The sequence below is a fragment of the Anopheles merus genome, chromosome 2L, assembly GCF_017562075.2.
Source record: "Anopheles merus strain MAF chromosome 2L, AmerM5.1, whole genome shotgun sequence".
NCBI lineage: Eukaryota > Metazoa > Arthropoda > Insecta > Diptera > Culicidae > Anopheles > Anopheles merus.
In genome coordinates this window covers 53,468,431-53,496,191 of record NC_054083.1, presented here as the reverse complement: position 1 = coordinate 53,496,191, position 27,761 = coordinate 53,468,431, and the positions used below count along the sequence as shown (strand labels likewise).

Here is a 27,761-nt window from a genome sequence, read left to right as displayed (position 1 = left end):
TTTCTAGCCGACGAAGATGATGATGATGACGTCGTCGTCGTTGCCGTCCCTGCCGCCGCTTTCCCTGTACAGTACATAGAGAACGAACCCAATAACGACTGGCCTGCTGCCAACCAGAAACAATTGCTGCTGCATTGTCCGCCTTTTTTTTACGACAGCAGTTTGCTCTATGTCGGTGTGTTTGCTTTCCGTTGATCGATTATATTCCCCTTGGGATGGGGAAACGAAAAAGGAAAGTGAAGTCAGTCCCACCAGCAGCAGCCGACGGACTCTCGCGCCACCCCAAAAGGTTTTTCTCCCGCCGAGTGGGACGATTTTATTCCCTTTCGTCGTTTCCACCGCGAAACGAAACAGGTGTTAGACCCGAGCTGTGGTCATGTGGTCCCGTCTGACGTGCTAAAACTAAAACCCATTCCAATAAAGTTCAACGGACGGCCGGGCGAGCAATGAATTTTAAGGGCAAGTGTGCCCTTTTTCTTTTGGCAGGCGGAATAGAATGCGATCGTAAAATGTTTATTTGCTACAAACTACCATGTGTGTGGGACAATTTCCCGTTTTCTCAAAACGACTTGTGAGTCGCTGTAAAGATCGTATTTTATTATTGATTTTTGTGAGATCCCCCAACCAGAGCATCAATTGTATGTGAAAGTGTTTAAACACTTTTCACTATTCTTTGTGTAAACGAGCATTATCACCCGTTGCACAAATGACGAGTCATACAACGTTATCGCAAGAACATTTATCGTAATTCAATTCCACATCGTACTACACAACAACGATTGTACTTTGTGCAGACGGCCAGTGTCAAATTATGCCTGACAGGAGGCAGCCGTACGGCACATCATTCTTTCACCTCGTTCATACAATTTCAACGCTACACACAATGGTACACTGCTAACAGAAGTATAATAAATTGGTGCATGCAACACGAATGGGTTTGGGGACCAACGAGGAGGCATAGCTAATAAAAAAAAAATAACCAGTTGCAAATCAACAAACTACACCAGTACCGCCCGTATGTTTACCGACCCCGTAATCGTTTCGCTGGTGGATGTTTTTCGGTTGGTTGAGCCTGACAAATATGTTTCACCTTTGGTAGCTGGGGGTCGGGGTGCAGCTGCGGGTTGAAAAATGGTGTCAATAAACCAAATTTGCAACTGGTTACACACTTCAACCTACGACAACTCGGCACGAGTTCCCTTTTTTTGCACGAGCTCCAATGTTACGACTGTTTCTATTATTAACCCTTGGATGAGTTTCGAGTAATTGATTTCATTTGGTATATTACTGTTTTTTTGCTTATGGTAGGATGCTTCTTTTTTGTGCGAACACCATTTAAGGAAGTTTTCTTACAGCGCTTTTTTCTTTGTTCCTTTTCTTTTCCAGGGAAAAAGCTTCAACACCATCGTCAAACATTCACCCTGCCACGCTTCACAGTTGACAACTTCAATCAATTTGCAGCGCGCTAGCTAAGGATAACATCCAAAAAGTGTAAAGAAAAGCACCCGGCATGCCTGTGAACTCTCGCGCCGCGAAAATGAAAAACGACGAATAAAACACGAAACAAAATACCAAACCAAATAACTAGTAGAAGCACAGAAAAAAAAGCTTCCTCCCGCGGAAGTGGAACAAAACACTTCCGCATTGTCCTCCGGTTTGGAAAACTTCACCCACCGACGAGCGTCGAACAAAGCGACAGAGAGAGACAGAGAGAGAAGGAGGAAAGAATTTGCAATCAGCCCGAAAGGAAAAAGCAAACGTGCAACACCTTTTTTGCCGCGGGAAAGGACTGAGCCCATCATCATCATCGAACACGGAAGCATTCGGGCACAGGCACAGGTTGGAATCCATCTCCCAGACACTGGAGTTGCGAAGAAAAATGTGTCTTCCCGTAACGAGCACCTGCTTCTCCTCCCTTTCATCTGCTGCAAATCGGTCCGTCACCAGGTTTGGCCTGCTTTCCGCCACACTGCCGCCCACGAACGGTGTGACACGCTCACGATCCGTGCAACAGTGCCAGCCCAACCAGTCGCTTTTCAGTTAGTCTTGGCGATGGTTTTGGACGCGCTCATCGATTCCTTCATCTTCCCTTCGGTCTGCTGTCCCTTCTAACGCGCGCTACAGCCACACCGGAAAGGCGTGAAGCACATCCAGAAAGCAAGCTTCTTCACTCATTTACGGATAAACCGGGACAGTGAAGGTGGGGTGGGGTGAATTATTTCGATCCCTGGTGGCTCGTTTTTTCCCCGTTTCCGTTTTCCGACCAACCATACATACAACGCAACGGAAGCGACCGACAAATGACACTAAAATGAAAACGATGCGTACAGAATGAAGTGTGTCCGTGTGCTGGGGGTGAGGGGCATCGAATAAGTAGGTGAACATCGTAAAACAAAACAAAAAACAGGACTCCAAAGCGACGAGTCCGGAGTTGTTAGCTTTAACGCGATGAACCAAAGCCTCGGCTCGATGGCCTGATAAATGTCGTACGAACAGCCCACGTCACCCACTCCTACTGCTAGCGTGTGCTTGTGTATGTGATTCGTTTCATTTTAGTGTGAGTGTCTGTGTGTGTTCTTTTGGAAGAAAAGGGAACGGAACAACCCTTAAGTGACGGCGAGAACGAATCTTTGCGCCTTACACCAATGCAAACAGTGGCTGCCGTATCAAAAGCACGCAAAAGCACGCGACTATCGTGGCGCACGTGGCGCAGGACGCAGGACAGCTGGAACACAGTAGGCAAACAACAGGCGTGTTGAGTGTTAACGGCAAAAAAATCCATTCAAAAGATAACAGCACACCCGCCAACATCTTATCACCAGCGCTTCGACAGCTTCGTTTCAGCTAGGGGAAAAAAAAGAAACACTAATATGGCGTCAACAGCTTGTTCCACGGCGGTCACACCAGGCGGCGGAAGTAGTAGCCTCGGCGGTGGTGTAGGCGGAGGCAGTGGAGGAGGAGGAGGAGTAGGAATCGCAAGCATCAGCACTGGAGGAGGGGGCAGCAGCAGCAGTGGAGGCAGTAAGTACCGTCCTCATAGTTTCTCTCTTTGATGTTTGCGCTAGTTTGCTTCCTGTGCCATGCTGTGTGAGTGTGTGTCCCTGCTAGACGCTAGACGTGGTTTGTGTCTTCGCTAGGGTAAAAATACTTTCACCCGACTTGACCCGACTGACTCACCACAATCAGTGTGCGCGCGTGCTACACACCCCGCTATGCCACGCTATTTGGCTGACAACGCCACCACCAACCGCACACTTGGTTGGTCGCCGCCTGAAGGCACTAAATTGATAATTAATATTTCACGAATGTTGAATGACTCCGGGCCATTCAGTGCTCCAAACATGGTGCTTTCGCTTTGGGCAACACGAGCGCACGGTACACCAATTCCCATCACCCTTCATTCTACCGATAACATCCAGAGCCGATGCCCGCGGGAAGAGGAAGGGGAAGCATTTCATGGGAAGGATAAATATAGGTTGTACACAACATGCTGTCGAACCAACGCAACGACTCTGGTGACTTGATAGGCGACACTTGATCCAAGAAATAACCCCACGTGCCGTTTGATCTACACGAGACCCCGGGTTTCCCCGAATGGCCAGCTTTAAGCAGCAATTAATTCTGAAATGAAAACAGCAACCCCTGTAGGTCGTCCAGGTGCTGATGGTTGTGCGGAAAATTGCCTACCTAGTGTAAGGTCATCAAATTGCGCAGACAGTTCACCCGCATATCGAATGTTTGTCTTATCATCTTTGTTTGACGGTTAGTGAGATAGTGTTAGATACCGACATGTGCTTCAAGACGTCTTATTAGTGAACTACATGTGTTTAATCTGTTTCCAGAAATATGGTAAAATACCATCAACGACACGATTAACGAAACGAAAAGCCATAGCTAGTGTTAACTAAAACATGTAACCCAAATGATACATACACCTAGAAAATAGCTACCCTTATCTTGATCCAGATGGTAGGATAAAATATCTGTTGGCTTTAACCCAGAAAAGCAAATGAGAATCTAGTGAAGACTCTCATTTTTATAACACTGCTGGGAGCTAAACTAAGCAGTATCAGGCACTCTTCAAGCCGCACTTTCGTCCTTCCTTTCGACCATTCTCATTCAGTACACTGACGAGGTTAAAATTGCATAGAAGCCCTACGTGCAACTAAAGCAACCACAACCACACACACACTCTCTGGAATATAAACCTTAGGGAATAATTATTCTCAATTATTTTACACTTTTATCAGACTAAATGCGAACATTATAGTGTGTGTGCTTGCCTGGAAGCTAACAAATCGCCCTTTTCTGCCGTACAACACATCTGGCTCTTTTAGTGCTCTGTGGTAGCAAACAATGCGGGCATAATTAAACAGCATTCGATGCAACACGTCCTCCTGGAATTGAGTAGTTAGAATCCCCGTTCTAATGACTCCGTGCAGGAGGGGGGGAGGGTGGGAAATAGTGGTTCTGTTCCTGAGAAGGCGTAAGCTGTAGGTGGGCCTACAATTACCACAAGCTGATTAGGGAAAGTCGATCCAACGGAATCGATGGAACCGGTGTGTGCTGAATAATAGATTAGTAATAAGCTTACGGAACGGGAATGACGGGTCCCCCAGCAGTTTGAGGACGGATTTCAATCGAACCAGCTTTGCACAACCCATGCATGTCTACCACCATGCCTATTGTGGTTGCCTCGTCATAATGAATGGATTGGTGGATTGATCTCACCCGGGCAAAGTGTTAACAGGTGTTCGATTATAACAACTTTAAATTACTCATTTAACGAAGTCTCGCGGTGGGTAGGAATGCAACATCATCTGGTGTTTTGAGCACATTTGACATTGTACCAAGATCACTTAATAAATTGCCCTTCAAAACATTTCATTTTAAACTTTTGTACAACAACTGTTACTGCAATACTGCCTTTTTCGCTATTGACTTTTCGCACAGAGAAGCCACCGACTCCGCCGACTCTCATTTATAATTCGACAGTCTAATCGCAAATTCGGCATCATCCGTGTCCAGGTCACACACATGAGATCATAAATTATTCAACATTTCATGACACCCCTGGCAGGCCGGTGGTGGTGGTGTTGTTGGTGGCTCTTGCGGTACCGACACTGTATAGCGAGGGCGTTTTAATGTGTCAGTGTGTCTGCCTGCCTTTACAGAACGTGGACTTTGGTCGCGTGCGTACGTGTCGTGTGATAGTCGTCCGGGACGAACGCTCCAAGGGATCTGCATGGAGTTGGATAGGATATTTTTTGAAACATTTCATTCTGGAGCTACCCTGCAAGGGTATTTCACACTACTGCTTCTCGTGATGAAAACTGCCGGTACCGAATAATAAGCGAATGAAACTAAACGCCAAACGCAACAACCGCTCAGGGAATGAGCAGTAGTGCCCCAACTTCGGCATAAACCTTCTAGGTCGCGTTGTACGATCCGGATGATTGCAAAAGACGACATGTCATGTTAGTAAAGGGGTTTTTTTGTTGTTGCTTCAAAAAAGTAATCCTTTGACACTGACATCCACCCACCACACCTAGCGATGTAACCGAATCACCCATCTACTGCGAAATTGACCCGTCCTTGGTATCATCTTCTCTTGATGACAAAGTTACACACTGTCGTCGGTATTGTAGCCGAGTCTCCACCGAACAAAAGCTCGCTTCAAGCGCACCCAAGATCTAGCCGGTTTGCCAGCAGATACATAATTTATTGGACCCCACCACACGAAGATCCCGGATTCGGTTCGGCTGCCGCGCTCAGGTTGCTTTACCGCCGCCGGCAGGCCGCCCCTCGGGAGACTGACACGAAAGCATTGGTTTGCAATTTGCCTTACGGGGTCGTCGTTTGGGGAAGCATCCCAGATGATTCTACTCTCGTTTCCCCTCGTTTTCTGGCGACCGAATAATGGGAAACCATGCCAGCATACAACGTCATAAGACACCATCGTCGATATATCATCGGCCACACGGTGCTGTCTCGGGGGGCGGGGGGGGGAGTATCTGCATGGAAATGACTTTTCCGTTTTGGGTTTTTGGTACCAGAAACCGAGGTGTAACACACATGGGAAGAGAGCACACCTTTTTCAGGGTCGCAGATAGTGCAGATTGAAAATCTAATTCAATTTGAGTAACGTTTGAGGCCGATCGATGCCATGCGCTCCCCAATTGACAGTTTCGATGTTCTTCGATTTTTTCGAAGGAAAGCATCGGTTTAGGGTGAACTGGTTGATGCGTCCCTGATGTTTGCTACTAATTGTAAGAACATGAAACGCCAAGAGCATCACAAACGCAGGGGATGGGTGATGGCTTATGCAATAAAAACATTATTACAGTTGGCGCCACATTTACCAGTTCGATTGCAGCCAATTATTTGTCCCCGCCGATCGATATGCTAACGATGTGCTGTGTTACTGAATTTGTCAAGCTGTTGCCAACGAACCCTTCTTCTTTATTGAATGCGACCGAATTTGTGTCGATTGTCACAATCAAGACCCAACGTTAAGCTTTCCTTCGTCACACGTCATCCCCCTGACCTCTCCCCTCGAATCGTTCGTACGTACATAAACACTTCAACAACCCATCAACCATCCCGGCATGATGCAACGAGGGAGCTGGCGGAGGGTTCTCAGGAACCGACGGCGACTGTTTATAATAAAAGCATTTGACAGTGGAAAAGGACATCCGCGAGGACGTGAGGATGTCATCATTTCGATTTCGATGGGAAGAAATCTTATTCCCACTTGAGCTTTTCACAGCGAAACTATCGAGGAGGACGGTGGAGTGGCGGATGTCGGCATTCCCCGCTTGCATGGGCATATTGAAATTCTGTTTCGAAACTACTATTCTACACTACTGCAATGAAGAGACGATGCTGTTTGTCAGCTGAAAGTGTGTGCTTCGAATGGGTCAAGGTTAAGTGTGTTGTGTGTATTTGGTTCGTTCGAACTGGTATGTTCTGCAAAACTCCATCCAGCTTTGTGTATTATGGCCAAAGTGCATTGAAAGCAGCATATGATTGTAATGGTCTACTCTTCATACGAAGGTCCAACATGAAGCTTGAAACAAAAATGTGTTTCTAATCATTTATTCATTCATCTGCTTATTTATGCTTCATTATGTTTACATTCATCCTCATCGCTTATGGGCGGAATGTTTTAATCATATCAAGCTGTGGTACCATCTGTACGCAAACATGTTTCGCGGTTTATCCAGCGCATCTTCCTGTACACGTTGGCGCTGTAATCTTCTAATCATGTTTTCCCAAATTTGCATACGAGATTTGCTCTGTTTTCGGTCTCTCCCCTTTTCTGTCCCATATCCGCTCCCACGACGGAACACGTAAACATTAACCTACAAACACGCACACACACACACACACACACACACACACATATGTATGGCCGTCAGTCTATCAGCTGAGCGGAGAACCGAACACGATGCACCTCAACAAACACGAAACGCCGGCTTCGCTACACCAGCGCCAGTTGGAGCATGAGCGGAAAATCCGGAAAGCGCGCCAATCGCTCGCCACGACAAGCTTGGCTGCTGGTGTTGCCGTTGCTGTGCTACCGGAAACATTCTTCCATTCAGCGTGCCAGTGTTGTACCGATTGTGCCGTTCGGTTCAGTTTTTCCTCGACCGCTGAGCAGTGCAGACGGGAGTGCGCGTTGGCATCCGGTGTACCCACAGTCCCGGTGATGTTCTGTCTCCGGGTTCTTGGGCTCTAGGGTGGTTCTATGGTGTTGTGAATGTGGTACGTGTGACAACACAAATTAAGTGGGTGTTCTTTGTATGTGTGTGGGTGGGAATGCTGTGAAATGCTGTGAAAAGTGCTCACGAACGAACGCACGCGGGGGAGCGAGATTTCATTTTAATTAGTTTTCACGTGACCACGCTGCCGGGAAAAATCGAAACTTTGTCCCGGCAAGGAAAAGGTGGTACACCGAACAACAACTCCTCCGCATTTTAAAGGAGTAAAACATCAGAGCAGAAGTAAGTGAAGTGTGAAATCACTAAATCATCACATCATTAATTCCCAATTATGCTCGCCTTCCGTCCGACCGGTAGTGTCGCGATTTTGAAATCCACTTCCGTAATGACTTGAGGCCGAACGAAAGCATTACCGGACCCGACACTGTTGAACAGTCATTGTCCTCTAATGACTAGGTTCTTCTTCTCGGATTTCGGGCACAATCATAATTTGATCGACTTTCATTATATTCCGTTTCCGTTGACGAAAGACCAATGAAAGTGTACCGGAGAACTTCAAAAACAAAACGCCATTAACCATCGTTAAATGCCCTCGCTTTCCCACTCAATCGTTTAAATGTGGGTCAATTATTCTTCTCCAATCGCCCCGAACCGGCTAAATTTAAATTTTCCATGTATCCTTTTGCCTACGCTCCCCCCCTCACGATCACGAGAATCCTTGAGCACATTTTCCACGCCATATTGCACACTGTTTATTTGAAAATAAGTCTTGGATGGGTTGATACACGCGGTCGTTGGAGTGTAAAGAGGGACACATCGTGAGATAAAATAATTTATAATTTTCCACCCACCGGGCGAAATTGTATCTCCACCTCCCAGCGTGCCAATGGGCCATTTCAATGCCGCCGCCGGCGACGAATGTTAAGGGTATTTCTCGTCCGAAAACGGACTCGGCTCACGGTGTTTTATGAGCAACGCATATTTTATTCGGTGCTTTCGTGTGACCAGGGCTGAGGAGCCTTCTTCAGCACTGGACCAGAATTGGATTGCTCTTCCGGGCGAACCAAATCGAAGCGGCCGGATTTCCGGACCACGAACCACACCACGGTGTGCGCTTTTGTTTTCCCACGAAAAACACAATCTGTAAGTCCTTATTTATCGTTTCGCCGTTCGCTGTTCGGCGCCCTCAACTTTGACCTTTTTCTCCTGCCGGGGATGATATCGCTTACCCGGGCCAGCCGCCGGGTAATGTGACACTCGGAAACAGAGCAATTTTTCGGCGAAGGGAACTGATGTGAAACAGCATCATGTGTTTGAGCTTTCCGCCTCGCTCGATCCGAACGACCACTGCCCGCGGGGCTATCAAGATTGACCAGTGGCGCGATGATCACAACGAAGCCTGATGATCAATGCTGATGACGTTACTAAGACAACTCCCCCTTCCCACGCAGCGTCTGTAAAGGAACACCCCCCAACACATTGGTGGTCCGGTTTTTTTTCGGGGTTTTTCTTTCTTTCCTGTGCTGTATGTGTGACCCATGTTTTGCGGCTACAGCACAGAACAGAACTGAATACTGCTGAGGCGAGCAGCAGGGTTCTTGTTTACTTGGCCGAGCGCATGTTTTGTGGTCGCCCCGTCTATGTTTATTTTTGTCGCGCCCGTACCACTAAAGGGCGGTGAAAATGACCCCGTTTTTTCCTTTCCCCAATTTGTAACTACATTTACCGGAATTGGAATTTTTCTTTTCACTTTGCATTGCCCGCACAGACACGCATACACACGCGCAGACGGAGCAGTTGCAGGAGTGGTGTAAACGTTTCTACCGAATCGTGTTGTCTCTCGCATTGAAGGGTGGATTATGCTTCATCTAATCCAAACACGACCGAACAAACGAGGCGCTTTTGTCCCTTCTCGTGAATAGATTTGAACCAATCCCACCCACTACCGTGCAGCTTGCTTTGGTCCGACTAACCAACCAAAACCGAGAACGGTAAACCCTATACCGGCCACCGGAAATCTTCTCCGGAAATCGGCAAGTTTCGCACCATAAAACGACGAAACAATCTGCCTTCTCCTCCCCATGGGAATTGGACTAAATCGTATTAGGAAGAAAGGCATTGGCGTTTTTGTCGCAGATGGAATGTGTATTTATCGCTTCTTACGGATTCCACGCACACACACACACACATACCAACTCTGTCTCTCACACTTCATTTATTATTTCGCATCCGAAGTGAGAGATGATTTATGGAAGGATGGTCGAACGTAACTAAAAACACTTCAAGTACGGCGAATGTGTGTTTTTTTGCTTTGCCTCGATTGCAATTTTGTTGATTAGAAACGATCCACACTCGCTGGTCTGTATGTGTGTTGGTCACAACTATTCGCCATCTGGAGTACTAGCAGCCGACAACGCTCGGTGTACTCGCTATCGCACCAGCTATCGTTCCTTTTTTGTCGGTCAACCGGCATTTTAATCTCTAGCCAAACATAAACGAACCTAACCCCTCGAGTTTCCCTTAAGGTTTGGCGCCTGACCAGACAAATCCGCGCCATCACTTGCCACCCAAAACGAAATAAATAAACCGAAACACACTGGTCATGGGGAGGATGATTACCACCACCCCATGCCGAAGTGACCTTAACCTTTACCTTGTGCGGTGAGCTGTTGCTGCTGCTTTGGTGAATACCCGTTGCCTGTTTCTTATCTTGGGGAATTTATTTTGAAAGTTTAACACTTTTGCTCAAAGGAAGATGGTGCTGTTTTCCGGGATTTTCTTGTGTTTTGTACCACTTTTTAATCTGCTCTTTACCGCGCAAAAAATAGGTAAAGAGATAACAACAGATCCTCCGGAACAGCAACAATGTGCTCGCTATCGACGGCCCCAGTGGACCTTCTTTTCCGTGTAAATTTCCTGATTCAACAGTAATTTGAAATTGAGGCATTAATGTGACGCAACCATTAACGGAACAACGGAACGTTCTCGAAATAGATCCAAACACTTTGCGTGGCTCAAAAACCCCTCCTCTAGCAACAAGTTTTCGATTGACTTTGTCTTAACTTGGGGATTTTATGTGTCTTCTTGAACATTAATTGAGCGGATTAGCCGGCCGGGCTACATCCTCGATCATCTACATGAAAATTTGTTTACCTCTTAATTTTCTAGCCACTTTACCCAGGGTTGGCAGCTGCTGATGCCCCCTTTCCTCCCCCGTAACCCTTCCCCAGATCAACAGATGTTTGTTTAACCTTCCCCAGCTCAACGCCCAGTTTGCTTTTGGGTCTGACATATCGGACAGCCCGTGCCAATCAAATTTTAGCTACCCAGTTTTCCCTCTCCCCCTCAGTCGACCTCTTTTCCTTTGTAGAAGCTTGTGCGAGTTGACTCCGGGAAACCTGTGGTTGTTGGACGGCCTTTGACTACCGACCGATAGCAAGGAGTCTAATATTCACACTGGGTTAAAGTTTTGAAGGTAGAATGAATTTTGCCGCTGTTCAGCACTCTAGCGTTTCATTTTCCTAGATTGTATCATTTTCAAAGTTTTTATGTAGCCTTTTGCTTCATATTTCCTCCCTTGTTTTCTTTTTCTTTTGCAACCATTTTGCACCTTGAAATATTTGCAAATATGCTCACCCTGCTGCTCGATTTCGGGTGCGCTCGAATGTGTGTATGACGATGGATCGATAATTGTATATTCTCAGCGAGTTTTTTGTTTGTTTGATTTTCCCTTTTAAAGCACAAGCAACGGACCATCGCTACCGGTCCTGTTGCTGCTTTTTTGCCCTCCCTCGTGTTGGTCGATTTAATGTCTTCCCTTGGGAACAGTGGAACGGTGGAAGATGATTATCATCACCCGAAACCAGCAAATATACACAAAAAAAAAATACTCACTCACCCACACACCGCAATTGGTGTGATGATGGCCCTTGGTCATAATTTAACCATCAGCATCACACCTTCAACACCTTGTGTAGGAACTTGAGTGATGAAAACCCGAAATGGTACAGAGGGGGGCTCTCTCACTATCCGAGAGCCGACCTAATCTCACCTGAGTGCGTCTTGATTAGCTCTCACGTCACGGGCCACCGACCGGGCTGCGTAGTAATAATCATTTTGCTGCCTAAGCTGCTCCCTTCGCAGTAATGGTCACCTTTTGCGCATACACTCCAAGACTTCTCAAGTACCGTGGTGCCTCCTTGAAGGTAATTAAAACTACCCCACTAAGTAAAGGATTAAACAACTACTCCACGGCACCGTGGCTCCCCGACTTTGATTCGGTAATTATGAACCTGATTAAGGACACATCGCACAGCACAACGAGGCACTACGTTACAATTACCTCCTCCCTCCCCCCCCCCCCCCCCCACCAAACAGGATGGAGTCGACGACCATAAAAGTCCTCTCAGGCGTGCTAAAATCAGCACCTGTGCTGCCTGTGAAACCACATTTAAAGTAAGCTGCCCGGGCAGCCATTTTCATTCGGCCGGAAAGGAAAATGACACAAACAATAGCCTAGTGTGCATGAGACCTGTGAAAGCTTCCCCGATACACACACGTGTTCATGTGCATACTACAACCCAGGCTGAGCCTTTCCGCTTCCTGACAGCTTTAAAGTTTTCAAGTGTTTTCAACTCTAATGGTAAAATATTTATGCAACGGAAAAGTACTCCACCTTTTTTGCTGCCTTCGCCTTTTGCTCGATTAAATCCTTTATGGCTTCATGCACGCATACTCGCGCGACGGTCACGGCGTGTGTGTGCTGCGCGCTCTTCCACTTCCTGTCACATTGTGTATGACGGTACGCTAAGCATCCTACTATACCTTGTTTTTATGCACCGACAACAGCACGTATATTTTGTTACATTTTCTATCGGGCGCTATCGTTGAAGCATTAAATTAAATCGCATCAGATCAGCACAATCGATTTAATCCTCGCGCGAATCGTGTTTATCGTTCGTGGAACGGTGCCGAGCGAGCTTTTCCAATCAATTTCATCACCTTCTTTATGGTGGGGCGTGTTTTCAGCGCACGAAACGATTCACACAACATTGTTTGGTAAAAAGGCAATCTTATATACGTATCGCTTCATTATCGGCCATTAGTATGATCGAACCCGTCCTTCCAAGGTTAAACTTTTCCAGTGTGTGTTTTGTGTGATCTCTTTCGCCACCTGTTGATTTTGAGCGGTTCTCATTATGCATTCCCGTGTCAATATGCTTTACGACCCAGCGCAGCCGAACGGGCGTGGAACAGTTTTCGCATCATTCAATAATTATAAATAAACAAACACACTCCACACCTGCACACGTGCGCGCCGTTGTTGGCAAAAGCGGGCTGACACAGCAACGGAACAAAACACGGTCGGCCATCGCGCCGGAACGGTATATCTCAGCAGAAAAGATTCATCTCAAATAAACACAATCAGGCAAAACTCACAATCCCATCGGCTTCTTCAAGGGCACTTTTGTGCGGGAGCGGGAGAGGCAATTTTTGGAGCCTTTTTCGTCGCTTCTCGGCTTCACGGCGGCAAGCAAAGTACGCTCGTTTGGCGAACGGAGGCTTACTGTTGCCTTGGTTTGGTGGGTCCCTTTTCAAAAGTTTTGTAACAAGTTTGCCGGAGTGCTGTTGTTGTTTTATGTTTTATAGAAGCAGCTTGCAGCCTGCTGGAGCTGTTTGCCCAATGTCGGATAGTTTTCGGCAACCGGAGCGACCTTTTCTTGCAAGAAAACTTTCATTCCTTAAGGGTCACGGGCTCATACGAGTTTCTATTTATAAGATTCTCCTGAGCTTGTTGTACAAACAGAACAAACATTCTTTCGAAATTGCTTGCTTTCCGGTAGCTTTTGCTTCGAAATTCCTGAAAAGTGGTATAGAATAATTGACTCCAAACAAGCGGACAAAATGGACGTTTTCAAACTAACTATCTTGACTACTGGACTTGACGGGTTGTAGTGAAGTAGTTGTAGTTAATTGATATGTTCTTCAGTTTGTTTCCTGTAGTATGTAGCCTGAAACGTAAAATACATGACAAATATTTCAACTAGCTTATCTCTGTACTCTAACTATCTGTATATGCTGACGCGTGAAACACACGAACCCGTCCGCTGCTTGCCCTTCCGCATCACACCTATTATGCTTGCCGAATGCGCAACCTATTTCCACGCTCCACCAAAAACACACACACACACATACACACACCACCAAAACAAAACCTACCCCACCCCCAACCACAAACACGCACCCCACACACTGTGCGATCCTCAATTCTGTAGAACGTTCTCGACTGAATCTAGAATCCAAATGCTCGTCGCTGCGGAAACACCTGAGTAAGTCGGCGTCGGAGCTGAGCTGCAACGACTGTGGCGGTTCCGGTGACTCGCCGCAGTCCTCACCGCAGCGGGCCCGTTCCGCCAACGTTCCCACCATACCGGCCGGTGTTCTACAGCGAACGCACGGATTTTTCAATACACTAAGGGTAAGCATAGACGTCTGGACGACGTCATGTGTTCATGCTACTTTACAGCTCAATTCTCGTAATCCTTTCCCTTACTCCAGCACCGATGGTCCCGGGGGCGCAGTAAGGAACGGCTTCGTGGGTCTCTTGGGCAAGACCTCGAGGGACGGCGCGACAGCCAGAGTGACTACGCGGCTGACAATAGTTCGGCGGAGCATAGTAGCTCCGCTACACCGCACCAGTCACCGCGCCATCGTGCCCGGACATTGGAAGACTCGCCGCTGGCTAAAGGAGCGGATCGGAATGCAACAATGAGTGGCACGGGAGCGGTGGGGTCTATCAATGAGGGAGCATCCTCGTCTGGGGTAGCGAGCGTGCTCAAGGTGCTCACTGCGAAGGTGGACGTGGAGGCGACCGCAGGGCCTAGCGGATTGGGTCATTTGACAATCGGTGGACTGCCCAAGGTTTCGGAAATTGCTGGACCCAGTGGGATGTCTGGACTGAGCCCGGCAGAAGAGCAACAACGAAGAAGGGAGACACAGCTTCGGCAACACTCTTTCTTCCAGCTTCGCGTACATCTTATCAGTGGTCATGGATTGGTGGCAATGGATAAGAGTGGTAAGATCTTCGTGGTGGTAAGAATGAGGAGAGTGAATACATTCCGATGTTTGCGGGGCGTTTCAGGTACGAGTGATCCCTACGTCAAGTTTAAAGTTGGAGGACGCCTGCTGTACAAATCCAAAACCGTTCACAAAGACCTAAACCCTGTGTGGGACGAAACGTTCGTCGTGCCAGTGGAAGATCCATTTCAACCAATAGTAATTAAGGTAATGTCCAAAATGCACCAATTCTATGAACAGCTATTTAACGGTTTTTCGGTAATCCCCTTTGGAAACAGGTATTTGACTATGACTGGGGCCTCCAGGATGATTTCATGGGATCGGCAAAGCTGTACCTCACCTCGCTGGAGCTTAACCGCGCAGAGGACCTCACAATCAAGCTGGAGGACGCTCAGCGTGCATCGAAGGACCTCGGCGAGCTAAAGCTAAGCGTCACACTGTGGCCAAAGACACAAGAAGACAAAGAGCAAGTGAGAACCCATTCCATTCCCCGTACATCATCACACACCCCTGTCACAACTCTGTCTCAAGGCAACCAAAGCGCTTCTGTTCTATTCTGTCTTTTCTCTTGATTTGGTTTTGACACTTTTCACAGTTTTGTAACTCTTTGGTTTCCTTTTGTAAGACGCACCAAACGCCACCACGTTCTACTTTTATCTTTCGTCACCACGTCATTTCCACACATTCGCCTTTTCAAACTTATTTGCCGTCACTCGTTTCTACGCCCGTCCTAGGGTGTGCTCGTTGTTTTCTTTCTGCTCTAAAATCGCACCACCTCCCGCCTCCCCGTTTTCCGTTTCCGTTCACGCTCGAAAGTACTTTCAGCGCAATCCCAAGCTGGCCGATGCCTCCCGCCGGCTCAAGTCGCAGATCTGGAGCTCGGTTGTCACGATCGTGCTGATCGAAGCCAAAGGACTCCCACCGGACGCTGAGAATGGACTGAACGATCTCTATGTCAGATTTAGGTACGTGTTTTGAAGCAGTCTCACACACAAAGGCAAGGTTGATTCAGGCTTTCTTCCTATGTAAACTAGGCTAGGAAATGAGAAATACAAGTCTAAGGCCGCTTATCGGGCCCGCTGGTTGGAGCAGTTCGATCTTCACCTATTCGACGATGATCAGCTGCTGGAGCTGGTAGTGTGCGGGAAGTACAACACATATGGGAAGTGTACGATCGATCTGCGAGGGTTGGCTCGCGAACGCACGCACGGAATCTGGCAACCGCTGGAGGAATGTACCGGCGAGGTTCATCTCATGCTGACAATCAGTGGCACCACCGCATCGGAAACCATCACCGATCTGACGGCCTACAAGGAAGACTCCAAGGAACGCGCCCTCATCCAGAGCCGATACGTACGTGGCCTTCTAACACTCCTTCATTGATCTAAATCAATGCTTTCACAAACTTTAATGGCAATTCTATTCCAGATATGGCACAAATCACTTCAAAACATGCGCGACGTTGGACATCTTACGGTGAAAGTGTTCGGGGCGACAGGGCTAGCCGCAGCAGACATCGGTGGTAAATCGGATCCGTTCGTCGTGCTGGAGCTAATCAACGCCCGACTTCAGACGCAAACCGAGTACAAAACGCTCACTCCCAACTGGAACAAAATCTTCACTTTGTAAGCAACTGTTCCACGTTTTCCCACACCTATCACAATACGAACGCTGGATTGCTTACTAATGACTTGCTTTTTCCCCGTTGTCTTGGCTCGTTTCATTAGCAATGTGAAAGACATGTCCTCGGTGCTGGAAATCACCGTCTACGACGAGGATCGCGACCACAAGGTGGAGTTCCTCGGCAAAGTCGTCATACCGCTGCTAAGGATACGCAACGGTGAAAAACGCTGGTACGCGCTCAAAGACAAAAAGATGTACACCCGCGCCAAAGGCACCCAGCCGCAGGTGGGTAATGAGCTCTAACGCTCCCTCCTCTCCTTCTGCAATGCTTTTCAAATAATTCTTGCATCGTTGCCAACGTTCGGATGGCACGGGATGATTCAATTTCTTTGGGGTATAGATTCTGCTAGAGATGACGGTCATGTGGAACAAGCTGCGGGCGGCACTGCGCGCCCTCGAGCCGAAGGAGGAAAAGCTGGTACAGCAGGAGGCCAAGTTCAAGCGGCAGCTCTTCCTGCGCAACGTCACCCGACTGAAGGCCGTCATTATGTACTTTATCGAAGTGGGACAGTTCGTGCAGTGAGTATTGTGGTGCACCGCCCCTTGCCTAACCTCTTTCGCAGTGAAATGGTCACACGAAACGAATATGAACATTCCGGGGAAGAAAGGCGCAAAAGGAAGTTGTCATCTCCAACAAAGACGGTTGTGGGTTGTTAAAAGAGGCCGGAACATTTCAACACCACCCGGGATGAATTTATGCCGGTATTTTTTGAAAACATTTTACTCCCACTCTTGTGCCAGCTCTTGATTTCAAGAGAGAGAGTGAGAGGAGCATAATGGAACAAAAGCAAGCGTACATCCTTATCACATTACGCTGGAGAAGCAAACGAAAAGAAAAGGCGCGCATAATCACACGCTGACTGTAAATGCATACATACAACCCGTACATTTCTCAAGCCTCTCCACAGTTCGCGTGTCTACATTTTGTGTAATTTAATGATTTTTTCCCTTCCCTCCTTCCCCACAAACACACACACTCAATTAACGCAAGCATACTTGCTGTTCCATTTTTAATTCAGATTTGCGGAATGCGTATTCCACTCGGAATCGTTCTGCTATTTTCTACGGTACTTGTTACCCCCCCGCGATGGAGACGCTTGGTGGCTGACGACAAACATATTTTATCCATCACTGATTTTCCCCCATTTGCTGTGTGCTCGAAATGGATCAGGATGCCTCCTCAAGTGGTTCACGTTGTCTTCTTTTTTTACTTGAAAAAATACTTTACGATACCTACGAATGATAAAACCCATTGCAATGCTCTCCCTCGGGAGCGAATCAATGATTCGATTATCAATTTCCTTGCGTTTTGCTGTATACAGTACCTGGATTGCTACCAAATAAGAATCGATACTAATAAAATCACATGCTCAACGAGCCAACGTAAACAAAGCCCAATTCCGGCCGAATCCTATGGCCGGATATTAACGGTTTCTTTTTTTTTTTGCCCTCCCGCTGCCAACCTTTCCCCCAGGAGCTGCTTTGAGTGGGAATCTCCGATACGGTCATTTATAGCACTCGTTTTATGGGTCTGTGGCTGCATCTGGTTCGATATCTCCACCATCCCGGCCGTCGCCCTGCTGTACCTGCTGAAGTAAGTAACGCTCTGGAGAGAAGGTTTGCTGTATGTCTGTTTCGTGTTGGCTCCAGCTGCAGTGCGGGATGCAGCAAAATCTATTTCCGTGGAAAGCATTCGTGTATCTAGCGACCCACGCCAAACACCAAACAACCAGCCAATCATGAAACATTAATTATACAGCGTTGCGATTGTATGTTTAACCCTTTTCTCTCTCTCTCGGTTTTCGCGCGGGCGTTGTTTAGGAACTGGTTAATTCGATGGCTAACCGGAAGCTCCTCCCAATCAACGGCGGACGAGTACGATGTAGCTAGCGACGACGAGGACGAAGAGGATAAGGAGAAGGTGAGTTCTAGCAGCCCACCAGCGTTGGCATTGGCATCATTATTCATAATTAATGACGCCTCCATGCCGCCTCCTTGCTGCCTGGGATGTTACAAAACGATTGCGATTAATATTTAACCTCACCCATGCATGATGCAGGAGGAGAAGAAAACAATCAAGGAACGGCTGCAGGCCATACAGGAGGTGTCGCAGAGTGTACAGAACACGATCGGGTACCTTGCCTCACTCGGGGAGAGTGTTAAAAAGTAACTAGTAACCCTGTGAAAATATGCAGAAGCGGCGTGATTTAATCAACATTCCCGTTTTTCGCCCCCATTTTTGTGTAGCACTTTCAACTTCTCCGTACCGGAGCTCAGCTGGTTGACGGCTCTGCTGCTGCTGGCTGCCTGTCTAGTACTACACTACGTCCCGATACGGGTGCTGCTGCTGCTGTGGGGTCTGGTGAAGTTCAGCCGGCGGATCATTCGGCCCCACAGCGTTCCCAACAATGAGGTGCTCGACCTGCTGTCGCGCGTACCGGACGACGAGGAGATTGTGAGTTGGAGCTCCGCTACCGCTTTCCCGGACGCATTCCATTCTAACGATGCGTTTCTTCCCCCTTTCCCTTTTAGATCATGTGGAGAGAGTTGCCGCTACACTCCACACCCGAACTGGCCCGGCGCGATCCACGAAAGAAGCATAAAGTGTCGTAATGTTACCAAACTACCCTGAAGCGCTACTTTAGGGATAATCTCAAAAAGGCCCTGCACGTCAGTCGGGTCAAACCGAACGCAAAGGATGTATAAAATGCATCGAACGTGCGGCGAAGAAGAACGAATCTCACACTGTGGCGACGAATCTCGCTCCAATTGCTCGTTGTTCGCACAGCTAGCGCGTGACGGATGCGCACCTTCTTCTTCTTCTCCTAGCTGGAGCGTTCCTTAGGTTAGCTTCAAATTCTTCCATCTTCCATGTTGCTAGTGCAGCAAAGTTTATCAAAAAACCCAAACTTATCAAACGCTAATCGTACCGCTACCTAAACCCCTTGCCTTGCCAGATCGTAGTAACTAGAACAGGGCAGTCATTCCATTTCTATCTCTCTCTCTCTCTCTATCTCTCGATATTCTGTAGCATCTCTTTCTCTTTCTATGGGCTAGAATGAAATCCCGCTCTCTGTAGGTAACTTTCTTAATAGGCTTTTATACTTTCTTCCAGGGAAGACAGACGGCTAGGAGTACCAAATCTTAGTGATAACGATATCAACACACAACCAACAAAGAAAACGATGCAATCGTCGAAATTAGTAACTAGTAAAGCCGAAAAGAGAAGAAAAGAGTGCATACACGTAAACATGAGAACCCATAAACCATGAGGATAAAGCATCTATAGACTCAATCAAAATCTAGACAGTTTAGCTTTAGTCAATAACCATCAACATCTAAACAAACGTCAGTCCTTTTAAGCGTCTTCTCTTTACATTGCTTCCTTGACTATTTACTATCTACGAGTAGCGCGAATCAAAGCCAACATGCATTGTGGTTCTTTCTCTCCCTCTCGCTCCTTAGCGTAGTCTTCGAACACGTTCAATGTTTCCTCTTTCAAGCAGCAACACTTTCATTGTTCGTCGGCCAAATCGATGGGAGCGAGTCCGCTTCCAAACGATAAATTCCGTCCAACGTAGAGACACAAGGCAAGGAATGGGAGGTGGCACCAGCAAACTTTAGCAACACCACAGTCACAGTCACAGGCTTATTTCGTTCGGTTCGTGGGAATGGAAAACAACATTTGAGGGGGGAAAGAAGCGAGCTAGGCTATAGGAAAGATGGTTCAGAACGAAAAACAAAAAATGGTGATGGTAGCTAGGCAAACACAGCTTTGAGATGAATTTCTTTCGTAGGCGAAACCCTTTATGTACTAGTTAGAGCAATGTTTATGACCAAAACACAGATATAGGTGGTGGATAGGCATGCCCGCTGAGCTTAATGATTCAATCGTGTACATGTGACTAACAATTCGTATTGAATCTCATTTTTGCATCTTAAGAAAATAAGTAAAGTCTAGCTGTATCGATTATCTACAGAACGATTGAGCACATGATATATTTTTTGCATATTTAAAGCACCGTTACGCAGCATTCGCATAGCGTTCACCACACGAATAGTGCACTAAAAGACACAGTTTTAATAATGTTTCTTAGTACTTTGTTGTACTTTGTTGTTCAGCGTCGATGCACCCCTAAGGTTATTTCATTGATATGCATTGCTTCTAAAAGACGTACCTTGTTGCACAGGCCTTTCAATTTATAATCATAGATAAAATCAGTTACTATGCACAGTTCTTGATGTGAAATGCCTCACACGTTATATGCACCAGCGATCAACAACTAAAGCACAAGCCATGGTTTAAAGTGAACTGACATTGAAGGCAGCAATGTATCTAAGATAGCTTCACGGGACAGCTTTTCTTAATGTAGTTAAGTAAAATCTGTGTTAAATTAACTGCAAGCGAAAGATCACAGCAACACCAAGCCACAAAACGCAAGATAGAGGATGTGATTAAGAAAAGGCATACAAATAATGCCACACACACACAGACACACCTCGTCAATATGATTCCTTATTATCAAAGAGCACACAAACCTCTTTACTGTTAATTAGCTAGAGTCAAATTATTTAGGCCAAACGTTTAAGTAAACTTCATAGCGTAATACGAACAAAACACCACAAACAATCAAATTGCGTACGGTAGGAAACCGAAAGAGTGGACAAAGTAGCTCTAGTTTTACTTACAGCACTGCTGTATCTTTTCGTTCTCCACACACCAAAAGCATTACGTTCCTGTATTTGTTACTATTGCGCGTAAACTTAACCAAACGAGAACTTCACTTTATGTTACCCTTCCCCTGCGTTACCAAACGTACTATAAGTTAAGCATACACTAAACGTGCAAGCACCTTAAAAACCCCGCGTCTCATTACTTCTTCCCACTCATGTGATCTCAAGCTTACTACTACTTACTGATTGCCACTGTGGTGGACGGTGGATAACATAACATTAACAGAATATAATACTAACTTAAGTAAAGTAGCTGAACAAATCCAGCGTAGTTAGGCGATATAAACAAATTCAAAATGCGCATCAAACACCGCAACAACACCCCCTGTTGTGTAGTTTCGAGTATGTGTAAAAGTTATTGACCAAAATCGAAACACGAAAAGGGCGCAGCGCGTTATTCCCATTAACTCTTATCTTCTTATCGTCACTGCAAAGTCTTCTCCCTTGTTTTCGATTGCGACCAGTTCGCGTTTCATTAGTCAATCTTAAAGCATGCACACACCATAAGGAAAGGAGACTTTCATACAACTGCAACACGCCACAAATGTACTTTCATTCATACAATCATTGTGATATCGGGCCAACTATGTTTCTTATTCACTGTGCTCGTGAGAACATCCTAGAGTAGAACAAATTGTTCTTATATGAATTTAGCTATTTTTTCTGTCTTCATATTATGTGATTATCAGCCGTTAACACAGTTAATTGAGATGAGATAGTTTAAACGATTTACCTTTGGAACACTACTTTGCCTTCCCATACACATATTAACCTTTATGAACTTGATTTGAAGCAGCTTTCCATGGCAGCAAATGTATCAAAAACGTATCGCTACAATTTCCCGTAAAGACGCATAATAGAATGTTATTAGTGGCTAATTAGGAGAAAACCCCCAATCGCCATTGACATTTTGCGGACAAAAAAAAGCATACAACAAACGAAAAAGTTAGAAAACTATTAAAAAAAACTGATTCTCTCTCTCTGCAAATGATCCCATGTTGTTGCAATCATCCATCTTCTAACACACAAAGAGCATACATTTACAGAAATGGCATCGAATCTAACCATTAGACATAAGTAAAATGAATCACAGTTCACGCTCTCTCCAGTCTCACCAATCATTCAAGAAGCTTTAACTCACTCAACACACGTTCTCATCACACAATTGTCCATCAATTGCATAAGTAAGGTTAAACTATTTAGCATAAACTCGACAGTCCCATTCATTATCGGATCCACATGCATTCATCAACCATATCGAAACGCAATCGCAATGTAAAAACGAACAAACCCAATCACATTGAATGTTCATTCGTAGCAGAAGCGAAAGTCAGATCAGGTGGTCAGGTCAGGTCAGTCACTTACATTGTGAAAAACGTGGAAACAAGAGATTGTTTGTTATGCTTATTTGTTGTAACAATAGACCAAATAGAATGGCGCACCGAACAACGATTGCCACGCGTAAGGGTGCACACGAAACGAAATACCAAAATTATTACAGCGACAAACTCCTCACAGACGCAAACCTGGAGCAATAGATGTAATCACACCGATGGCAGGAAACGTGTTTTGTTTTCATTTCCCTCCCGCCCCTGTTTGGAGTTGTGTTAAGCGTTCAGTCCGTTGGATATACAATTTACCTTAACTTTACACATACACACACACACACATACTGATACGATCTTAAAATAAGCAAAAGGGTTTTTTCAATTTTTAACACTTTTTTTAGGTAATAAAAACCGGAACGAATACACACAATCCAAAGGAAGTACGAATTGACACCGAAGAAGGCATGTCGAACAGGTCGTAAGCAATATCACGTTCATCATTTGTTCTATGTTTTGATTGTCGAAAGAATACCTCAATTTTATCTGTTGCATTATCAAAAATATGCAAATATTCATACTAATCCACTACGATCACACCCTATAGGTTGAATTTGAGTATTAGTTTCTCACTGATGGCATTCAGAACATGGAAGCATAAAGGGAAAACCGAAACGAGCAAATAAGTAACCGATCAAACCACGCCCGAGCTCGCATTTCCCCGCCAATTCCCTCGACGCATCGGTACATGATGCAACACTGTATAACTTCCGATTTTCTCCTTATTAAACCCTACGCTACGAGCCCACCGGTGCCGGCTTTCTCGCCATCGAAAAACGTCATTCCATCTACGTATAGGACGTATTATCTAAGCACTCTCCCGCAGCGCTTTGTTGAGCATGCCAAAAATTAATTTCTATTTACGACACTATCTCCTCTTCCATTCCGGAAAAGGCAATCATGGCAATTAGCGTCTCCCTTTACGGCGGACGAATGCAAAAGCCCAGAATCCGATAAGGCATGCACACACACACACACCCCACCCCAGATGGTGTCATTTCGCTTGTTTCACAATTTGTCATTTGTTTCGCACAAAAGACCCCATTCATCGTGTACCATTGGCTGGAGCAGAGAAGCTGAAGTTACTCGAGGATTGAATTGCACACAAATCGGCACATCATCATCATCGTCAACAACATCATGCAGCATCTTGTGGGGCGCGCGTGTGCATCTCCGCTCGTTGGCGCCGGCTCGATTACACCGACCCGGCGATGAAACGGAAATGGCAACGAGCTCCGATGACATAACGGCCCTGGCCCTAATTGATCGGCATGGGGCATGTGACGGTAGGTAGGGAGAGTTTGCAGGAGTTAGCAGCAACCAAACCTTTTCATTTTTTGTTACCATTTGAGCCGAACGTGAACAAAGCTTCCACCAATTGGTTGCTTTCTGCTCGTGATTGATTAATTAATCTGCCGCCTCTTCGTATCCCCAAATTCGGGTTTTGCGCGATTGTTCATCCCTCTGCGGATGATCTGTTGCGATGGATAGGGGTTGTAATTAAATCGGGCAATTCTACGGAGCCGACGCCACCCTTACAATCGTCCCGGATGATCAGATTTCCAATTCAATCAACACCAATCAATCAGTAAATAACACATTCAAATTGTGGGCATCGTGCTTGCAAAGGCACATTCTGTGCCTCCGCTTAATCGATCGATCAGTGTAATATGAGAAGCAAACGAATTCGATACCACTACGCCCTTTCACACCGTAAACCAACTCAGTGAAGCTGGGTTTGCCTTCAGCGACAGCCATTGTATGGGCGGTTCAAATCGGCGCGTGCAATAAAACAAATAACCAATGACCAGACCACCTCCTTCTCTGGATGCACCTGGGCTGGCCTGGCCTGGCCTGGATACGCTCAGCGTGATGCTTTTGCACCCCGCACGATGGATGATCTAATAATAAATGGTTTTCGCTTTCAATGCAGCACTAGGCCAGGCCGGCGGGGGCATCGGTGGTAAACATCGCGATAACAAGCGGCATGATTAAAGCTCCGTTTGTTTGTATGGCATCGCGCGGTCTATTATGCTGACCCGTCCAATTTGTTTCTCGCGAGCGGGCAGACAATTTAATCCAATCAAAAATCAATCGAAACGAGTGAACAGCGATTCGATATGCAGAAGCACTGTAATGAAGAGCGCTCTCGTTTCCATGGTGAGAAGAAAGAAAAAGCATTCGAATGTGCTCCTCTTCGGTGCCTTTTTGCAGGGGTTTTCTTCCATGCCTAACGGACGGTAGACCATTTTCAACCATGATGTTGTGCATTGTTTTCGAGGTATAGGTGAATCAAACTAGTGTTGGGAATTTCGTTAAAAAAAGGAACGGAACGGAACTAGTTCATTTTTCAAAAAGAACGGAACGTGAACCTGGGGTGCAAAAGAACCGACCCAGAGCTTAGAAGCCAAACTGTCATCCAGAGGGGGGTGGGGGAGATTTTGTTACTTGTTACAAGATATGAAAAGGCGTTTCTTCAATCTGAAATCATATCTGACACCAAATCTAGATGGGTTCAACCTATGCCCAATAAGCTGTACCAGCTGTGCTAATATAAAGCATCAAAGCCTTCCCGTACCACTAATAGGCTTGGCTGTCAGTAACTTATTAAATGCCCATAGCAGGATAATCATCCCAGCGTATGGGGGCACGATCCATTCGAGGCTTTTACCCATGCCGATGTTATTGAGTGGTACGAGTTGAAGATTGTATCACGAGATTGACTTATTATTTGAATTTTACTTACTATTTAAAACAAATAGTTTTTTTTTCACATAAATCGTTTACAAGTTCATGGCACTCAAACGGTTGTCGAATGGAACAGAATGCTTCGAATCGAATGGCCAAATATTGGAATCATGCCGAGTGCCAAGATCAAGTGGATATCGTGGCATAAAAAATAAATACATTTTACTTTTCGTTGTTCATACTCGCATATTATAATACATCTTTTCCAACCCGTTCTGCCATATGAGTACAGATTTTAATTTTATAAAAGTTTTTTGTCTAGTTAAAACAAGCTAAATTATAACAAAAAGTATAATAGATGTTACAAATTGCACCATAATACCAAATGCAACACCATTTTTGGCTTCGCTTATCACGATTTTTATAAACGATACGCGACGAAGTGCGATGAATATTCCTATGAGCATGGGAGAGTGCACAGGCAACACATACTGTGTGCGAGAAAAAGTGAACAGTTATCTTGCACGCGGCAAGCAACAGCCGGACAAAACCGGGTTTTTTCAAAGAACAGAACGCACGAACGATAGCACCTTGCTAACAATATTGAAGCGGCAAAGACTGGAACGGAACGGAGTGAACGGAAAGAACGAATTGAACGGAACGGAATGAACGGAAAGAACGGAATTAACGGAAAGAACGAAATGAACGGAATGGAACGGAACGGAATGAACGGAACGGAATGAACGGAAAGAACGGAATGAACAGAATGAACGGAAAGAACGGAATGAACGGAACGGAACGATGTTGTATAAAGGATCGGAACGGAACGGCCTACAAAAGAACGGAACTTTTTTACTAGGTTCGGACCGGAACGGCCAACACTAAATCAAACCAACTTTTCACTGTTCAGACTCTCCAGAAACTACTCTATAAACGAAATATGTTTTACAACATTGACACCGACAAACCCTGCAATGCGGTTCGTGTACCAGCAGCCAGCACGCACAATCATATCCTATTATCGTCTTTCAACAGTGGCACATGTTACATCGAACACTATGTAAACAAATTATCGGACCACCCCCCCTCCCCCCACCCCCCCCCCCACAATTGCCTTACAATGATAACAATAATGATAATAATGATTTTGAAATTGTTCCCAATTCTTCTCAATCGCCACAATTTGGTCCACTTGACCGGAGGCACATACATTTCGCCACCACAACAGACAACATTGTGGGTCACCACATCGTGGGTTGCATTTTATTTGCACCGTTTTGTTTGTTCACACGTTTTGTGAGCGTGTTTTTTTTTTAATTTAAAATCCCCAATTCATTCTCGTAACCGGGTAGGCACTCCCGGTGCTAATCGCGAGACTTTGCCGTTTGTTTTCCACATCACACACACACACACAGAGATACATAATCTGAATCAAATTGTTTTAAGTCGATCTGGGTAGAGATGAGTTCAAGATGCAATCATTGCTAAATTGCCAAATGTAAGCCGTTTGGGGTCGGTGAAATGTACGAATTGTTGTTTTGCGATTCGATCCACCACAACCTTTACATGCTCGTCGATGTGTTGGTATGCAAATGCAGGAAGACGATACGATCTCGATTACACAACGAGTCGTAGCAGCAGCGGCAGCAGCAACAGCCAGTCGTGTGAGAATGAGAATATTTTCTCACAGCAACACGGTGAGCGCGGCCAACTACTAGCCCTACACTCAACCACTCAACAGGAACGATCGATTTATTTATGGCCACACGATGATGATGAGGTTTGTTTCGCATTTCTTCACCACCGCAGCAAGCCTGCGGTCTCTGCTTATGCGCAGCATTTGAGCTTCGCTTTGCACGTTTGTTGCAGTGGTAGCAAAAAAACGGCGCAGTTTGAGCGTAGAGAAGCTGCATCGCGGTCCACTTTAATCCCCAAGTTGTCGTCGTTGTCGTGATGCAATGATGCGCGTAAAATCCATGATCGCGCTGGCTAAAAACCAGTGCGCGCGCGCGCGGTTGGGCTGCAGTGTAGCAAACATGCCGGCTAGCGGGCATCCAAAGTGTGCCTCCCAAAACCGGTACAGACGCACGCGAGTGTGGCGGTCGAATCCGGAATTATTATGACCCGCAAACTGCACCCTGCTCCGAGCGAGCTGCATTGGTATATAATGGTCCGGTTTATGCACCCGCGGGATTGGCATCGGTAACATCGGTAACAAAGCGGGACGCGCGTTACGCTCTCCGTCCGTCCCCTCGTGGGTCAATGTGTGTGCAGGCAAGCCCAGTGACCGTTTGGCATCGTTACCGATTTATTTGCTTTGTTTGATTTTTTGTTTGCTGTTGGTTGGAAAATGCTACGAATAATTAAGCGGTTTTTCTAGGAACACGTTGAACGAGTTCCAGTTCAGCGCTAATTTTACATACATTTAATTTCAGTACAAGTTACGTGATTCTCCTTAGCCAAGATAGAC

At 46.1% G+C, this 27,761-nt stretch overlaps 1 protein-coding gene across 14 annotated transcripts in view; it reads left to right on the top strand.

The window, feature by feature from the left end:
- The window catches only part of LOC121594414 (multiple C2 and transmembrane domain-containing protein), a 29,149-nt gene extending 6,123 nt beyond the window's left edge, over window positions 1-23,026 (top strand). For 11 of the 14 annotated variants that reach the window (XM_041917631.1, XM_041917626.1, XM_041917623.1 and 8 more), the window contains exons 3-17: window positions 1,387-3,021; window positions 14,000-14,202; window positions 14,283-14,799; window positions 14,866-15,008; window positions 15,080-15,271; window positions 15,618-15,766; window positions 15,836-16,154; window positions 16,230-16,426; window positions 16,529-16,709; window positions 16,825-17,003; window positions 17,959-18,078; window positions 18,306-18,405; window positions 18,544-18,650; window positions 18,732-18,939; window positions 19,017-23,026. In XM_041917631.1, the coding sequence (XP_041773565.1) occupies window positions 2,871-3,021; window positions 14,000-14,202; window positions 14,283-14,799; window positions 14,866-15,008; window positions 15,080-15,271; window positions 15,618-15,766; window positions 15,836-16,154; window positions 16,230-16,426; window positions 16,529-16,709; window positions 16,825-17,003; window positions 17,959-18,078; window positions 18,306-18,405; window positions 18,544-18,650; window positions 18,732-18,939; window positions 19,017-19,097 (2,847 nt within the window). In that variant the 5' untranslated portion in view covers window positions 1,387-2,870 and the 3' untranslated portion in view covers window positions 19,098-23,026. The remainder of the gene's footprint in view (window positions 1-1,386; window positions 3,022-13,999; window positions 14,203-14,282; window positions 14,800-14,865; window positions 15,009-15,079; window positions 15,272-15,617; window positions 15,767-15,835; window positions 16,155-16,229; window positions 16,427-16,528; window positions 16,710-16,824; window positions 17,004-17,958; window positions 18,079-18,305; window positions 18,406-18,543; window positions 18,651-18,731; window positions 18,940-19,016) is intronic. The other 3 variants (XR_006004969.1, XM_041917633.1, XM_041917632.1) reach the window with 3 other exon arrangements.
- Window positions 23,027-27,761: the final 4,735 nt, after the last annotated feature.